The sequence below is a fragment of the Clupea harengus genome, chromosome 3 (assembly GCF_900700415.2).
Source record: "Clupea harengus chromosome 3, Ch_v2.0.2, whole genome shotgun sequence".
NCBI lineage: Eukaryota > Metazoa > Chordata > Actinopteri > Clupeiformes > Clupeidae > Clupea > Clupea harengus.
The window spans coordinates 14,337,617-14,355,457 of NC_045154.1; the positions used below are offsets into that span (position 1 = coordinate 14,337,617).

Here is a 17,841-nt window from a genome sequence, read left to right on the forward strand (position 1 = left end):
CTAGAGGCTAAAGTGAGGCACTGAGGCAGGTGTGACTAATGACTGGGCTGGGTCCTTCATCAGACACGGCTGCAGATTGGATGTGTATTATTCAACAGGCCTCTTAATCACCAGGCCTCTACAGGGAGCTCATTAGAGTCAGCCATGCATCATCAGCGTTACCGCACTGTAGAGAGGCGTGTGCTCTACCTGAGACGGCCACACAGCTGCCCGTCTGTCTGACGTTTAGAGAGGCGTGTGCTCTACCTGAGACGGCGAAACAGCTGCCCGTCTGTCTGACGTTTAGAGAGGCGTGTGGTCTACCTGAGACGGCCACACAGCTGCCCGTCTGTCTGACGTTTAGTGTGAGACAGTGTGCTCTACCTGAGACGGCCAAACAGCTGCCCGTCTGTCTGACGTTTAGTGTGAGACAGTGGCGTTAAGAGCTGAGACTCATGTTCTAGAATAGCTCTCTGGGGATTTTTGTTCATAATATATGCAGGAATCTCAATCCATAATAAATGATTGTATGTATTTGTGTCAGTTCTTCTTTGCAGCCATGAAGTAGTAGTGTACAGTCAGTGAACTGCATTGAGTACGAGTGTGTGCTTGTTATAATCAGTGTATATATGTGTGTGTGTCAGTTCTTCTTTGCATCAGTGAGTACTAGTGTACAATGAGTGTGTGTGTGTGAAGTAGTGTACAATGAGTACGAGTGTGTAGTAGTCTACAATGAGTACGAGTGTGTGTAGTAGTGTACAATGAGTACGAGTGTGTGTAGTAGTCTACAATGAGTATGAGTGTGTGTAGTAGTGTACAGTGAGTATGAGTGTGTGTAGTAGTGTACAATGAATACGAGTGTGTGTAGTAGTCTACAATGAGTACGAGTGTGTGAAGTAGTGTACAATGAGTACGAGTGTGTGAAGTAGTCTACAATGAGTATGAGTATGTGTAGTAGTGTACAGTTAGTATGAGTGTGTGTAGTAGTGTAAAATGAGTGTGTGAAGTAGTGTACAATGAGTACGAGTGTGTGTAGTAGTGTACAATGAGTACGAGTGTGTGTAGTAGTGTACAATGAGTATGAGTGTGTGTAGTAGTGTACAATGAGTATGAGTGTCCTAGCGTGTGCTTTGCTTCTCTTCCTCCCAGACGGGCGTTCCAGGAGTACTACCAGGAGCATCTGGAGTTTGCCTGTCCCACCGAGGATATCTACCTGGAGTAGGGTCGCCATAGCAACAGCCCTCCTCCTCCTCCTCCTCCTCCTCCTCCCACTTGCGTGTGTTTCTAGCAGCAGACCACCAGGGGGCGCCTGGTAGCTTTTCCCCCCTCCCATGTGACATAGGCCCCTCCCATGTGGCATAGGCCCCTCCCATGTGACATAGGCCCCTCCCCATGTGACATAGGCCCCTCCCCCTCCCCGGTCTGGACCTGTCTTCTGTCTTAGTGCACCACCTCCGTGCTCCCACCTTATCTATCTATTTATTTATTTATTGATTGATATATTTATTTAAAGGCTACTTTGGGATGGATTGCTTGTTTATTCGATGTTCTTTTTCTATGAGGGAGTGGAAGAACATGGGGTTTGCTTTGCTTGGTTCACTTTTAGTTTTTTTTTCTCCACTCTTCAGAGAAGGGAACAAAATAAGACAACAGCAAAACTAAAAAGAAAAAGAAAAAAGAAAAAACCACAAAAGTACAAGTGAAGATGAAGACAAAGTCCTTCTTCACATTTCCCTGCATGGCTTTTGAAGGGTTATGCTCACACACACACTCACACACACACACACATGTACTGGACGAGACCAGAGAAGGATGCGGCAGTATCACTGTATATGTGCGCCACAGGCTGGGGCCTCTACGTCACATGGGCATGGCCGCGCAGCAGGGGCCAGGAGACAGTGGATGGAGAGCTCTGTGGTGTGTGTGTGTGTGTGTGTGTGGTGTGTGTGTGTGTGTGTGTGTGTGTGTGTGTGTGTGTGTAGGTATCAGGGGTGTGTGTGTGTGTTTATATGTCTAGATAGAAGGGGAGTAGAGGTATCCACAGAACAGTCAGGAGTGTCAAATGAGAGAGAGAGAGAGAGAGAGAGAGAGAGAGACAGACAGACAGAAAGAGAGGGAGAGGAAGACAACATGGACCGATGAACCTCTCTATAAATCCTATCATCTGCAAACGTCCAGGCGAGTACACTGAGAGCTGTTCCACAGAGCAGTACCACAGCCCCTCCATGTGCTGTAAACAGAACCAGATCAATATATCAATAACACATAGAGGTTTAATAATACAGCCTAGAACCCCAACCCTCACATGGACTAGACCCTCCATATACACATTAAGACATTGGAATACATCCAGTGATTCTAGAATGATCTGCTCCTCACAGACTTCTCAGGTGGCGGATTGTGTTAGCAGTTAGCTAATGGCTAGTAGAGCTGCCTAGCCCAGGCGGAGATGAAACACTGAGCTCTTCTTTCCTCTCAAAGCAGCTCCAAACCTCTGACAACCATGTTGGGTTAAGCTGATTAAAAAGCATAGTGCTGTGTGTGTGTGTGTGTGTGTGTGTGTGTGTGTGTGTGTGTGTGTGTGTGTGTGTGTGTGTGTGTGTGTGTGTGTTTGTTAGTCTCCATGTGTCATTACTGAGGTTGACACTAGTGCAGAGACAAGCTGCTGAAGTTTGTGTCTTTTGTTAGCGAGCTCTGGAGGGTTAGCCCAGGGAAGCAGAAGGATCGGTTCAGCGGACGCCTCGGTGGCAGAAGGGATGTTTGATTTCCTATCTTTGTACAGAAGAGCTCGTGGGAGACAGACTGAAGTAGGTCTTTTGTACGGTGGCGTCTCCAGTTGTAGAAAAATTGCATGCGATTGACTGACTGACTGAGGAATGCCATGACTGGCCTCAATACTGTTCTCCAATATTGATCCTACCTGATTGATCCTATTGATCCTACCGGTGTACAGCATCACGTCACGTCACACAGCCGGTCGTCCACGAGGGGCTCCACACACACACACCCCAGGTAGTCTTTCAGGTGATCTGATGTGGAGACCCCAGGTAGTCTTTCAGGTGATCTGATGGGGATACTCCAGGTAGTGGAGACACCAGGTAGTGATGTGATGTCTTTATTATACATGAAGAGAATGCTCTTCAGTCGTCTACCATAACTCTCAAGTGAAACACAGACACACACGCACACACACAGACAGACACACAGACACACACCCACACAGAGACACAGACACGCAGACACCCACACACACAGTGGTGTTGTTGAAAGCCACAGTCAGCTCCTCTAAAGGTTTAAAAAAACACCTTGCTGAATACAGGCTGTGTGTGTGTGTGTGTGTGTGCACGTGCGTGTGTGTTCTAATACAAATCCCACTGCAAACACTACTGTGGTTTCGCACAATCAGGTCACGATTAATGACTGACTTTGATATGACCTTGCTGTGGTCATTATACTGACTTTGATATGACCTTGCTGTGGTCATATTACTGACTTTGAAATGACCTTGCTGTGGTCATATTACTGACTTTGCCATGACCTTGCTGTGGTCATGCTTTGACCTTGCCATGACCTTGCTATGACCTTTTTGGAGTGTGAGTGAGGAGGGTGATGGTGTGATACAAGAAACAAAAGCAACAACCTGAGTCTCATTAGCAACCCAGCCAGCCCCATTTCATCTGACTATGACTATCCCCATCCTATCATTAGCCATCAGCCTCATCTCATCCATCCATCAGTCAGTCAGTCCTGACTCTAATGCTCTAATCTGACCCATGCTGTCATCTGACTCATGGTGTAATCTGACCCATGCTGTAATCTGACTCCGCCGGGTGAGAGGATGTTTGGAGATGATGCCCTTGCAGTTGTGTGATCCACGTGGATGTTAGACACAGAAAGCCATCCTCGGGACAGTTCGGGTTTCGTTCGGTTATCATCGGGCTGGACGAGGAAAATCTGTTCTCACAACAGAGAGGAGGAGGAGGAGGAGGAGGAGGAGGAGTTGAGTTCTGCTCTGCTCAGCTCTGCGTCTGGACCCGACCCTGTTGTTCTGCTTGGACTTGAGTTTGCTGACGTGTTTTGAAGTGCTACTTAACCCTCCCGGCTCTCCATCTCCTGTAATACTGACGTTGGTTTTGTTACCGCGGCAACACCGTAATACTCCTTTGCCTGCACTGTAGCCATGGGAGGAGCTGACGCGGCCTAACTAACTAGCCTGGCTTCTCGGCCTTCCCTCAGATAACCGCAAACTCTTCGATACCGCTGTAACCTTTAGGATCCAGATACACATAGGCCTTCTGCAGACGCTTTTCTACCAGCCCCGACCGCTCTCTGTACAAGCTCCTCCCTCTACGTGCCGTCCGTCCGTCCGTCATCTGTTACCATGGTTACCTGTTCATTTGTGACATCGATCTTCATGGGGTGGGTGGGGGGGGGGGGGGGGGGGGGGGGGAGAGAGAGGGGGAGGGGTAGGGGGAGGGTTTTAAGGACTCCATTGTGATTTTGCTGTCTGCTAGATTGCTGTAAATAATCTAGAGTCCAGATTGCCATGCGGCGCGCTTTCTGTTGAGTATGTTATTGAAATATATATGTACATTTAAAAATAATAATAATAATAATAATAATAATGATGATAATGATAATGACAATAATAACCTGAAAACATCCACAACGAAATGACAGCCATGTTAAGAGTGGAACCACTGTAAATTCTCCTTGATTTGTAATCTGTCAATGCTACTGGGTTGCTCTTCGTTGCTTAACACACGCTGTTCTATGTCTGTCAAACTGTGACCCGAGTCAATGAGAGACTGTACCTCAGCAGGTTATATACTACCATGGCCATCAGCATTACAGTTAAACACACACAAACACACACACACACACACATATCTACACACACATATCAATCAGTTCTGGTCAAACACACCATATTTGACAAACATTTCTGAAATCACTCTCATCTATATTCCAATCCAGAACTGTCTCCCTCTCTCTCTCTCTCTCTCTCTCTCTCTCACACACACACACACACAGACACACACAGACACACAGACACACACACACAGACACAGACACACACACACACACACACACACACATGTTTTGCTTGGGTTGAGTTCTGCCCCTCATGCTGTGTCCTGAGCTGCGCGATGAGGAGATGTGATTGGCTGTTCCACTCCACCCGAGCTCAGGTTTCACTCCACCTTGAGTGGCTCTAGCGTCTCTCGGCTTGTAGCGCTCCTGAATTACAGGTAATCATCCATCCAAACACACACACACACACACCCATACATCCAGCTCTTGGGACATACAGGGAGATGCAATCCTACACTCTATAAGTAGATCAGATCAGTATGTGACAAATGAACTATCGGCTATCTTTAAAATGGAAACCTGTAAAAAAGAAGAAAAAAAAAACACTGCCTTGTCATCGATTTGGTCTTATGAATAAAATATATGCTTGATGTCAGAGGCCCTGAGTCAGTGATTTATTCTATGTGTGTGTGCGTGTGTTTGTGTATCTATATGTGTGTGTGTGAATCTATATGTGTGTGTGTGTATCTATGTGTGTGTGTGTGTTAGTGTGTGTTTGTGTGTGTATTAAAACACCAAGCCCAGTACGTGTGCCTTGAGTACTAAGTCCTGTGTGTGTGTGTGTGTGTGTGTGTATGTGTGTATTAAAACACCAAGCCCTGTATGTGTGCCTTGAGTACTAAGTCCAGTGTGTCCATGGGATCTAATATAGCAGCAGGCACATCCACATTCAGAGCTGAAAAGCAGGACTCCTGTAGCGCCCTCTGCCTGATACCATCAGAATTACACTATTCATCTCTATATATTAGTGGAGATAGGTGTTTGAGGCGTTGTAGCTTAATCAACCAGAACGTTTCTGTTAGATTTTGGTTTTCGAAGACGGTCACTCAAAGGAGCTTTAAAGGAGTTCCCTGAGGCTGCCAAAAAAGCGAGCCAGTGGCTTTGGCTGAGACGCTCACGGACAACTTGAGGTCATGTGTGAAATAACCTGCATTAAGTGAAGAACCCTCTTATCGCTAGATGTACCCTTACCCCATCCTGGGTCCGCTCTCCTGACCCTGAAACTCTCCCACTCCGTACCATGCATAGCCCCTGGCCGAAGAAGGCAGTACATTGTTCAGACACTGAGATATGCATGTGTAAACTTCTCAAGCTGCATCTGTTGTTGTCCCTGGTATTGACATGTGTGCTAACCCATCATGTATGGAGGGGGGTGGTGGGGGGTTACGGGATGGCAGACATCACTGTTGAGCCTTCTGGAGGGGTCATGGGGTCGTGGGCCTAAATCAACTAAACACTGATGAAGGAAGGTGTCCACTTGACAACCCCACAGAAATACTCAGAGGTAATTTTTGTTGTTGTTGTTGGGTATGACGACTGTAGTTTATATAGCTGTTATAATGCTAAGGCTAGGTTGTTGGGTATGAGTGTTGTGCGTCAGTGAGACGTCTGGCCACAGTGGGAAGTCCCCAGGCAAAAGCACGAGGAATTGAACATCTTTTCCTGTATGTAACTAAAAGGACTACAGCCAAATATTACGTTAAGCCAATATCTCACACCATCAACAAACCAGTGCCTTAGGTGTGGCCTTTCCCAAAGCTCATCCTGCTTAAAGACTCTTTAATGGTAGCGGCAGGCGACACACACAGTCCTCTTAGTCACATCTCTGTTCTCTTAGAGACCTCCCCCATGTCTACTGGAGCATCTGCTGATATATGGGCTTGTTCAAGGGACATCCTATGTCTATTCCTCTCTAAAGATCACTGGAGTTGTACAGGACCATAATGTCACTGGAAGCAGAAATCTGACTGACTTTATCCACGCATGTGGCGTTTCAACATTAGGCATCACTCTGGCGCCCCCTGCTGGACACATCCACTGTCAGTAGGTCAAGTGCATGTAGCCCAACTAGTAAACAATGTTTTGGAGTAAACACTGTACTGTACAACATTGGAGTTGTGTAAACCCACTTTATATGTTTATATGGGTACTGCCCTAACAGCCCATTATGGTCCGAGTAGAAAACTCTCATCTGAAGAGGAAAGAAACACGACCGACTGCATTCATTTATTAGTCTTTACTGATTATTCAATTTCTTGTCACAAAATAAACCATTAACTTAACATTAGATTTCCCCAAAGTCTCTGTACAAATCAGCTTCCTCTGAAAACCAGAAAGAACATCCACGATAAAGGATACAAAAAGGTCATTCATTAAAAACATAAGACATAACATAACAGCAGGTTGGAATGTCTGAAGGGTTAAAGGAGACATAACAGCTGGAGTCATTGGTGGTGACTGATGGGGTTCAGACGACCTTAATCTGCCTTCCTGCCCCCCTCCTGATGGGAGTCAATGGAGGGCATGTTGCTAGGATACCCCCCTCCTCCGTGGAGACGACCCCAGAGGGCTGACTCCCATTTAGAGGAGAACAAACAAATACTCCCACCGACATGGCATTAAGCCCTCTCCCGACAGCCAGAGGAACACAGGCACACACACACACACACACACACACACACACACACACACACACACACACACACACACACACACACACACACACACACACACACACTCCCGACAGCCAGAGGAGCACAGGCAGCGCCCCATCTTAGAGAGTCAAACTGAAGCATCACTTCCTGTTCGACTACCTCTGTACACACACTACTGCACATGTGCGTTGGGCTAGGCCTCCCTCAGAGTTTAGCACTGGGCTTTCTTCATCATTAAAGGTACAGTGTGTGGTTTGTAATGGCATCTATTAGTACAAATGGAATATAGCATTCATAATTATGTTTTCATTAGTGTATAACTACCTATAACTATGAATGTGCCACATAGAGAATTAACCCTTCATATCTACATAGAGAATGAGCCCTTCATATCTACATAGAGAATGAGCCCTTCATATCTACATAGAGAATGAGCCCTTCATATCTACATAGAGAATGAGCCCTTCATATCTACATAGAGAGCGGGTCCTCTTCCACAGTGCCAGAACACTGTGGAAGAGGACCCCGGAAGAGGAAGAGGAAGAGTAACACTGCCATGTTACTACAGTAGCCCAGAATGAACAAAACCAAAAGACTGGCTCGAGACAGGGGTTTTCACGCCGCTATGGCATTTGACAGTCGCTGTAGGTACTCGCACATGCATGTAAAGAGAAGGGTACTCAGCTGGTTGCAATTTAGCAACCTCACCACTAGATGCCACTCCAAACTTACACACTATACCTTTAAACTGTTTGTCTCTGACCTGCTTGGCAACTGTGGGAATCTGGTCATGGAAAAGGCACTGAGAAGCACAGAGAAACGTCAGAGAGAGAAGTTTAGCCCCGCTCTATAGAGTTCAGCCCTGTGGAGTTCAGATCTGTAGATTTCCGATCTGTAGAGTTCCGCTCTGTGGTGTTCCCCTCTATAGAGTTCCGCGATGACCGAGACATTCTCCTCCAATCGCCTGAGACTTTATCATTTCCCTTTGCCCAATGTCAGAAACAGCAAATTCATAACATTCATATCAATGGCCGTGTGATGAGGTGAGTGGAGTGGAGTCACACTGAGTCCCTCTTTCTCCACACACATGCAGCTTCACAGATGGTGGGAAGGTGTGGGTGTGCATGGCTGTCTGTGTGTGTGTGTGTGTGGTATGTACAGTATGTGTGATTGATCAGGTCCAGTGTGTGTGCTGATGACCATCATAGACATTCCAAGTGTTGAATTGTGTTCAGAGAGTGAGTGGATGTACTGCAGTGACGTGTTGATTAGGAATGATTGGTGTCATGGTCTTCCCTGTTATTCTTCCTCTCACCTTCCTCCTGCGGTCTCACACTCTCTCTCACTCACACACACACTCTCTCACACTCTCTCCCTCTCACCTTCCTCCTGCAGTCTCACACTCTCTCTCACTCACACACACACTCACTCACTCACTCTCTCTCTTACACACTCACACTTTCTCACTCACACTCACTCTCACACTCTCTCTCTCACTCTCACATTAACTCTCACATTAACTCTCACACTCACACTCTCTCTTTCACTCTCTCTCACACTCTCTCTCTCACACTCACACTCTCGCTCACTCTCTCACTCTTTCTCTCTCTCTTCTTCCTCCTGCGGTCCCCCCCCCCCCTGCGTCAGCAGCGGCAGCAGTCTGGTTTGGGGGAGCAGGTGGGCCTGCAGCAGGGCTCCAGTGCAGGGTCAGTGCCCCTCTCCATCTGGCTCTCCCCAAACTCCATGCCGGCCTGGAAGTCATCCCTGAGCTGCTGCATCCTCTGGAGCACCGCGGCCACCTCCGGGTGTCCGTCTGCCGCCAGGCTGTAGGTCTCCGAGGGGTCGGCCTCCAGGTCAAAGAGCAGCGGGGGGTCGTGCTGCTTCAGGAAGGAGGTGACGTGGCAGTCCTGGTCGGGGGTCGTGTCGCTGTGCGTTGCCCCTGGCAACGAGAGAAAAGAGAGGATGATGGAGACGATGGGGAGATGGAGGAGTAGACAGGTACTACATGATGCATATGACAGGGCTAGATATGATCACATGACGGTGAGACGGGTGTCTAAATAGACTTTGTTTGTGTGTGCGTGTGTGTGTGCGTGTTGTGGCATCACGGTGGGCCAGCTAGCAGAGGGGTGTGGTGTCCGTGTGGAGGTCTGGCTGCCACACCACAAGATGGCTGCCAGTGGCACTACATCTCCCAGAATGCAGCAGCACCCAACCAGGTGTAGGTGCTTAAGGCACCTGATGGAAGGGGCATTTAAGACAGGTGGTGCCTGTTGTGGAAGGGCGAGCCACGAGAGCAGGAAGAGCCAGGAGGGAGAACAGAGAGCACTTGACGTACGGGTGAAGCCGTTGTGGAAACGCTTGCTGAAGCGCTTGCTAAGCCGCATCCAGCTCAGTGGTAAAGCCTCTCATGATACCACATATGGTGGAGAATGCGGGCATAGGGCGTAAGTGCGAATGAGCAGAAGTGAAGGAATCGACGACTTGGTGGAACTTTTTTCAGGACTTCACGCAAAGGAGCACCAAACACAAAATGGAGGAACTGGTGATGATGCTGTGGGAGAGCCAGAGGGCCCAGCAGGAGACCAGTGCAGCCTTGCTGCAGATGCAGCAGAAGGACAATCCAACTAGGGATGACCTAGAGGAGGCCGAGAAGAAGCACGCCCGGTCTGGTGAGATGTTCGAGAGGGCCCAGGAAAAGCTAAGCCAGATGCGCAGTGCAACAGTGGTGGTCCTAGCTGCCGGTGATGAAGAGTGGGACGATGATGATGATGATGGCGATGATGATGATGGCGATGATGATGATGTCTATGGTGAAGATGTCAGTGATGAAGAGGTCGGTGATGTCGATGATGATGAAGATGATGCCGATGATGAAGCTGACGATGGTGATGATGACGAAGGTGACGATGATGAAGGTGACGATGATGAAGATGGCGTCGATGAGGAAGATGAAGGTGATACTGATGGTGATGAAGATGATGAATATGATGAAGATGTTGATGATGAAATTGCTGAGGAAGAGGTGGAGGATGAAGATCCTGCGGAAAACGAAGATCCTGCTGATGACGAAGAACCTGCGGAAAACGAAGATCCTGCGGATGATAACGAAGCAGGTGAAGATGACTCTGAGTCAGATGTCCCACCAGGTAAAAAGGCAGCTCCAGCCAAGTCTGCTGCCAAGGCAGCCCCTGCTAAAGAAGAGCCTGGGGAAGACCACAACGGTAAAGAGGCAGATGACCCAGACGATGGTGCCGAAGGCGACAACGACCTCGGAGAAGAGGGGGATGTCTTTGACCAGACCAACGTGTCGACTTCTGCCCAAACAAACGTGTCTGACTCTGCCCAGAGGAGAAAGATGTGTGCCGGCTACCAGCGCAAGGTGGTAGTAGTGTGCCACACAAACGAGGCCTACAAGGAGAAGACTCCTAAAAAGACGGAGACGGATGGCAAAGATGTCCCCGAACGCGCCGTGCTCAAGAGGAAGGGACTCTACGCCCTGCCAGAGGTGGGCGATTACTTCCCTGACGTGACGTATGTGGAGCGGAAGAAGCTGGAAGCAAAGGCGCATTTGAATTGGCAACTTCCGGTGAATTGTCAGGAGATGGCGACTGAGGAGACGGCAGAAGATGGGGAAGACACTGGCATGGTCCCCAGTGCACCACAGGAGCAGAAAGAGAAACCAGGGGAGACGGAAACAAACGGCAGGGTGAGTAGATGGTTTCGAAGCCACCATCCGTGTAATGTCTCTGTCGTTCACAGGCCAGGAGGGCGCCGTGGAAAAGCAGATGTCCTGTCCCACTGTGATGTCTTTTGGACCTGGGTTATCCTGCCGAGGGCGTCAGGTCAGGGGAGAGGGATGTGTGGCATCACGGTGGGCCAGCTAGCAGAGGGGTGTGGTGTCCGTGTGGAGGTCTGGCTGCCACACCGCAAGATGGCTGCCAGTGGCACTACATCTCCCAGAATGCAGCAGCACCCAACCCGGTGTAGGTGCTTAAGGCACCTGATGGAAGGGGCATTTAAGACAGGTGGTGCCTGCTGTGGAAGGGCGAGCCACGAGAGCAGGAAGAGCCAGGAGGGAGAACAGAGAGCACTTGACGTGCGGGTGAAGCCGTTGTGGAAACGCTTGCTGAAGCGCTTGCTAAGCCGCATCCGGAAGGGGGAAGGCTAGCCCCAAGCCGGGAAGGACCTGGACGGAGGAACTTTAAGCTGCAACTACAGTGGGCAGGATGTAAGTGAGGAGCAACTTTATGAAGCCTATGTTTTGCCTTTGAAGAACTTTTATGTTTGCTTCCTGAAAGACTTTGTGTTTGGTGAATAAACCTGATCCTCGTTTGAAAGCACTTTTGCCGGCTCTGTCCTGTTGATTACGCACTGCCCTACACCCAGCTCAGTGGTAAAGCCTCTCATGATACCACAGTGTGTGTGTGTGTGTGTGTGTGTGTGTGTGTGTGTGTGTCTCTCTGTGTGTGTCTCTCTGTGTGTGTGTCTCTCTGTGTGTGTGTGTCTCTCTGCGTGTGTGTCTCTCTGCGTGTGCGTCTCTCTGCGTGTGCGTCTCTCTGTGTGTGCGTCTCTCTGTGTGTGCGTCTTTCTGTGTGTGGGTCTCTGTGTGTGCATGTGTGTCTCTGTGTGTGTGTGTCTCTCTGTATGTGTGTGTCTCTGTGTCTCTGTGTGTGTGTGTGTGTGTGTGTTTTCCTCACCTCTTGTGTAGTAATGAGCTTTGTACTTGCCCGACCTCACTGCAAACACGCCGTACTTCTCGCTGGGGTCTGTTGGGTAATAAAACATGGCCTTCCTCCGGCTCTGCGAACGCAGGAAGTCATCAGGGTTAGTGACTCACACCACACACATCTCTGTGTGTGTGTGTGTGTGTGTGTGTGTGTGTGTGTGTGTGTGTGTACATGGCCTTCCTCCGGCTCTGTGAACGCAGGAAGTCATCAGGGTTAGTGCCTCACCGTCCACTGCAGCGCCACCTACTGGCTCACACCACACACACACATCACATAGCCGTCAGTGTGAGAGCGCCACCTACTGGACTCACACCACACACACATCACACAGCCGTCAGTGTGAGAGCGCCACCACACACACATCACACAGCCGTCAGTGTGAGAGCGCCACCACACACACATCTCATAGCCGTCAGTGTGAGAGCGCCACCACACACACATCACACACATCACACAGCCGTCAGTGTGAGAGCGCCACCACACACACATCACACAGCCGTCAGTGTGAGAGCGCCACCACACACACATCTCATAGCCGTCAGTGTGAGAGCGCCACCACACACACATCACACACATCACACAGCCGTCAGTGTGAGAGCGCCACCTACTGGGCCGCCATGGAACAGGATCCTCCTCATGTCAAAGCCATCCAGGGCCACCTTGGGTAGAGGAGCCCCTGCCAAGGCAGCGAAGGTGGGCAGGATGTCCAGAGAGCTGGCCAGCTCATGAGTGACCCCTGCAGGAGGACGGAGGAAGGACAGCCAGTCAGTTGCACTGACACCAGACGTGTTCCTACAAACATCCCAGTCAGTTGCACTGACACCAGTTGTGTGTGTGTGTGAGTGTGTGTGTCGTGTTCCTACAAACAGCCCAGTCAGTTGCACTGACACCAGACAAACAGCCCAAAAGCAGCATGCGGAAACAGAGCGTTTAAAAAAGACAGAAAAGGAAAACCACAGTTCCTCTGACCACCTGCTTAGTGAGTTCAAAGGTCACCTCTTTCACTGTTCTGTTCCACTTTTCTCTGCTGCTGCTATAAGAGCTACTCTTGTTTGTGTGTGTGCGTGTGCGTGTGTGTGTGTTTCTCACACAGGGCGCGCCCTTTACTCCCTCTGTCTGCCAGGTGCCGTGTGATGAGTCGAGACTCACCTGGTGCGATGCGCCCGTGCCAGTAGGCGATGCCCGGCTCTCTCATGCCGCCCTCGTAGGTGGTGCCTTTGCCACACTTCATGAGGCCAGCGTTACCGCCGTGAGACCTACGCATTAACTCTGGCCTGCACAGCGGAGACAGAACAAACATACACACACAGTCAGACAGATACAGCGGAGACAGAACAAACACACACACACACACACACACAGTCAGACAGATACACACAGATACACACTGACAGACAAACACACACACAGACAGAAAGACAGGTACACACAGACACCCCGACAGACAGAGAGAGACACACACTTGACGTAACTAAAGGTTTCACAGACAGTGCCTTTTCACAGGATATAACTGGCATGAAACACTTCTTCAGGTTGAACTCAAGCATGAACCTCCGCTGTTAATGGACACACTTTCTATCTGTTGTTCTACAGGTCTACACACTCTTACATCCATTCAGCTCCATGAGGAGAGAGAGACATGAGGTCTACACACTCCTAAATCCTTTCAGCTGTCACACTACTCCACAATAAAGAGTCTGTATGTTTCACTGTTCCAACTACTGCTGTTATTAAAACTGATATTACCACACACACACACATACCCGTTGTCTGCAGTGAAGAATATTAGTGTGTTGTCTCTCTCTCTCTCTCTCTCTCTCACACACACACACACACACACACGTACCCGTTGTCTGCGGTGAAGAAGATGAGTGTGTTGTTGATGAGGCCCGTGTCCTTGAGTGTGTGTACGATGTGTCCCACTGTAGAGTCCAGCTCCAGCAGAGCGTCTCCAAAGGGCCCTCTGAGGGACTGCCCAGCGGCCCCCACCCCCGCATACTGGGGGTAGTGGGTATGCTACAGGGCGGAGGGGGGGGGGGGAGACAGGGAGTGAGAGAGCGATGGAGAGAGGGGGAGAGGGAGTAAGAGAGGAAACATGAATGGCGACTCAGAGATAAAAGGAGAAAAAGAGAGATGAAATAAAAACCAAAAACTTTAAAATTTAAAATGTCTTGAGGACACCATGTGTGATTGAAACAGAGGACTTCACAATGAAAGGCACACACATCTACAGAACATCAAACTGAACATGTTCATGTTACGCTGGGAACACTACTGCTGAAGCCTCTACAACAGGGTGTGTGCTGTTATAGATCATAATGCACAAAGGTGCATGATCATATATAACAGTAAAGGATTAAGGTGACATTGGGAACACTACTGCTGAAGCCTCTACAACAGGGTGTGTGCTGTTATAGATCATAATGCACAAAGGTGGGCACACATTATTGCTAAAGCATGTGTTGTTATATATGATATATACACAGAGGGAATGCTCACATGAGAGGGGTAGTAGAGGAAAAATGGCTGCTTCTTATTGGCCGAGTCCCTGATGAAATGAGTAGCAAATTTGCTATAGGCCGTCTCCAGCTCCAGGAAGTCAGTTGGCTGCTGTATGATGACCTCGTTGTGCATCAGAGGAACCGTCACCACGCCACGGTCACAGTAACCAAAACACTTCACATCAGGAGGGAAGCAGGTCAGGTTGTGACAGGGACCCTGTGGAGAAAGAGAGGGAGAGAGAGGGAAAGAGAGAGAGAGAGAGAGGGAGAGAGAGGGAAAGAGAGAGAGAGGGAGAGAGAGACATTGAGACAGACAGAGACAAAGAGAGAGAACGCTAAACACTTTCTTATTATTTCATATAATTTGTAGTAGCAGTGACCTATTTAATCTGTTCTATATTTGCCCTTGTCCTGCAAATCTAGTTCAGGTGTGTGTTGCTCTTGTTGTAGGTATCTAGTTCAGATGTGTGTTGCTCTTGTTGTAGGTATCTAGTTCAGGTGTGTGTTGCTCTTGTTGTGGGTATATAGTTCAGATGTGTGTTGTTCTTGTTGTGGGTATCTAGTTCAGATGTGAGTTGTCCGTGTTGTGGGTATCTAGTTCAGATGTGCGTTGCCCTTATTGTGGGTATCTAGTTCAGATGTGTGTTGCCGTGTTGTGGGTATCTAGTTCAGGTGTGTGTTGCTCTTGTTGTAGGTATCTAGTTCAGATGTGTGTTTTTCTTGTTGTGGGTATATAGTTCAGATGTGTGTTGTCTGTGTTGTGGGTATATAGTTCAGATGTGTGTTTTTCTTGTTGTAGGTATCTAGTTCAGATGTGTGTTGCCCGTGTTGTGGGTATATAGTTCAGATGTGTGTTGTTCTTATTGTGGGTATATAGTTCAGATGTGTGTTGCCCGTGTTGTGGGTATATAGTTTAGATGTGTGTTGCCCGTGTTGTGGGTATATAGTTCAGATGTGTGTTGCCCGTGTTGTGGGTATATAGTTCAGATGTGTGTTGTTCTTGGGTATCTAGTTCAGATGTGTGTTTTTCTTGTTGTGGGTATATAGTTCAGATGTGTGTTGTTCTTGTTGTGGGTATATAGTTCAGATGTGTGTTGTCTGTGTTGTGGGTATATAGTTCAGATGTGTGTTTTTCTTGTTGTAGGTATCTAGTTCAGACGTGTGTTGTGGGTATATAGTTCAGATGTGTGTTTTTCTAGTTGTGGGTATATAGTTCAGATGTGTGTTGCCCCTGTTGTGGGTATATAGTTCAGATGTGTGTTGCCCGTGTTGTGGGTATCTAGTTCAGATGTGTGTTGCCCGTGTTGTGGGTATATAGTTCAGATGTGTGTTGTCTGTGTTGTGGGTATATAGTTCAGATGTGTGTTGCCCGTGTTGTGGGTATATAGTTCAGATGTGTGTTGTTCTTGGGTATCTAGTTCAGATGTGTGTTTTTCTTGTTGTGGGTATCTAGTTCAGATGTGTGTTGGCCGTGTTGTGGGTATCTAGTTCAGATGTCCTTACCATGTCATGGGAGTAGGGGATGCCCAGGTAAGAGTCGAAGCCTTGGCGCGTGGGCAGGTAGGTGCCATTGGGGCCCACCCCCAGGTGCCACTTGCCCATCATTGCGGTGTTGTACCCCAGGGGCTTCAGCACCTCTGCGATGGTGGTCTCGTTCAGGGGGAGCCCCCCTCTGGAGCCGGGGTACAGAACCCCAGGGTAGATCCCTGAGCGAGTCTGGTAGCGTCCCGTCAGAATGGAGGCCCTACAGGACACAGAGGAATTATGGGTTTACAAACTTGACTTTAGTGGACTAAATGAGGTTTGATTTGAATTATGGGTTTACAAACTTGACTTTAGTGGACTAAATGAGGTTTGATTTGAATTATGGGTTTACAAACTTGACTTTAGTGGACTAAATGAGGTTTGATTTGAACTCTCTAAATTAAATTGTTGTCATATCCATATTCATCGTACTTATATCTTATCATGTCTCCTACCTCATTTATAACTTTATAACTTCTACTGCCACCTTCACCTGTACTTCACCTGCACTTTACATATATCTATATCACATCTGCACTAATCACCATTATTGCTGCTCATGTTCTTACTGCTCATACCACTTATATCTTATGTCATACTGTATATACCCTATTTATCTATATTTATATTACCATTTGCACATACTCTGCACTCTTCTGCTTTGCACTTCTGGTTAGATGCTAACTGCATTTCGTTGCCTCAGTACTTGTACTCTGTGCAATGACAATAAAGTTGAATCTAAATCATCTTAAAAAATAAATAAATAAAAAATGTGAATGTAATGGTCTTTGTTTCCAGCTTTTATAACCTAGTGACGATGGGAATGACTACAAAAATGAAAGTAAAGCTTCTATTAAGCATTAAAAGCAATAATGGTCAACAAGTCTCACTTATACTGGTTTACATGAGACCGTACCGTCGGTAGATTTAACACATAACAGTGTCCAGTAGCTTAGTTAAACCTGACCGAGAAGATACTACATCAATTAAGAGTTAATGCAGGTTACCTTGACGGGCTGCAGACGGGGCTGGTCACATAAAAGTCTGTGAATCGTAGTCCTTGAGCCGCCAGTTTGTCCAAGTTTGGCGTCAGGGAACTCGGGTGTCCGTAGGAGCCCAGGTCCCCAAAGCCCAAGTCATCCGCGAACAGCAGGATCAGGTTAGGCGGCGAGGAACCCACACATTGAACAGTCAACCACAGGCAAGTAGCGAGCCAGTCAAGCGCCAACGGAAGACCCATGTTGTGATCAGACGAAACCCAGCGTGATCCGTTATTAACGTTTCCCTCCTCAATGAAATCGCATTTCCGTATATAGTTAAGGTTCTCCAAAACACTTCCGAATATCCAGTCTGTATGTACAACTAGCTAACGTTATCCTAGGCAACGATAACAAATACGTTGTAGCCTACTTCATAGCACCAGATTTGCCAGGATTCAGTAGATCGCTTTGTTTTGTACAACCTTTTGCTTATGCATAATCTAATCTAGGCTACAAGACACACATAATCTATTGACTAGATTCAATTCCACTATCACACAGGTACTGCAGACTGATCTGTCGTTCTGTCAGTCAAGGC

The 17,841-nt window shown here is 48.1% G+C and overlaps 2 protein-coding genes across 2 annotated transcripts in view; one reads left to right on the forward strand and one right to left on the reverse strand.

The window, feature by feature from the left end:
• Positions 1-2,091, forward strand: part of mapk8ip2 (mitogen-activated protein kinase 8 interacting protein 2) — a 79,184-nt gene extending 77,093 nt beyond the window's left edge. The window contains 1 exon segment of the mRNA XM_031564662.2: positions 1,129-2,091. Within this exon segment, the coding sequence (XP_031420522.2) occupies positions 1,129-1,201 (73 nt within the window). The 3' untranslated portion in view covers positions 1,202-2,091.
• A 7,043-nt stretch (positions 2,092-9,134) lies between these two features.
• On the reverse strand, positions 9,135-17,841 carry arsa (arylsulfatase A). Its single transcript, XM_031564663.1, has 8 exons — positions 17,271-17,841; positions 16,243-16,483; positions 14,738-14,956; positions 14,085-14,254; positions 13,388-13,512; positions 12,847-12,974; positions 12,209-12,311; positions 9,135-9,447 (listed from the first exon to the last, which is right to left on the reverse strand). Exons 1-8 carry the CDS (start codon positions 17,501-17,503, stop codon positions 9,152-9,154), a joined length of 1,515 nt encoding a protein of 504 aa, XP_031420523.1. The 5' UTR covers positions 17,504-17,841; the 3' UTR covers positions 9,135-9,151.

Excerpts from the sequence above, each read along its gene's own strand:
- arsa (XM_031564663.1), bottom strand. The coding sequence starts at position 17,503 with ATGGGTCTTCCGTTGGCGCTTGACTGGCTCGCTACTTGCCTGTGGTTG. Across the intron at positions 16,484-17,270 it reads CCCGTCTGCAGCCCGTCAAG|GGCCTCCATTCTGACGGGAC; the intron begins GTAACCTGCATT and ends TGTGTCCTGTAG. Across the intron at positions 9,448-12,208 it reads AGCTCATTACTACACAAGAG|GGGCAACGCACAGCGACACG; the intron begins GTGAGGAAAACA and ends TCTCGTTGCCAG.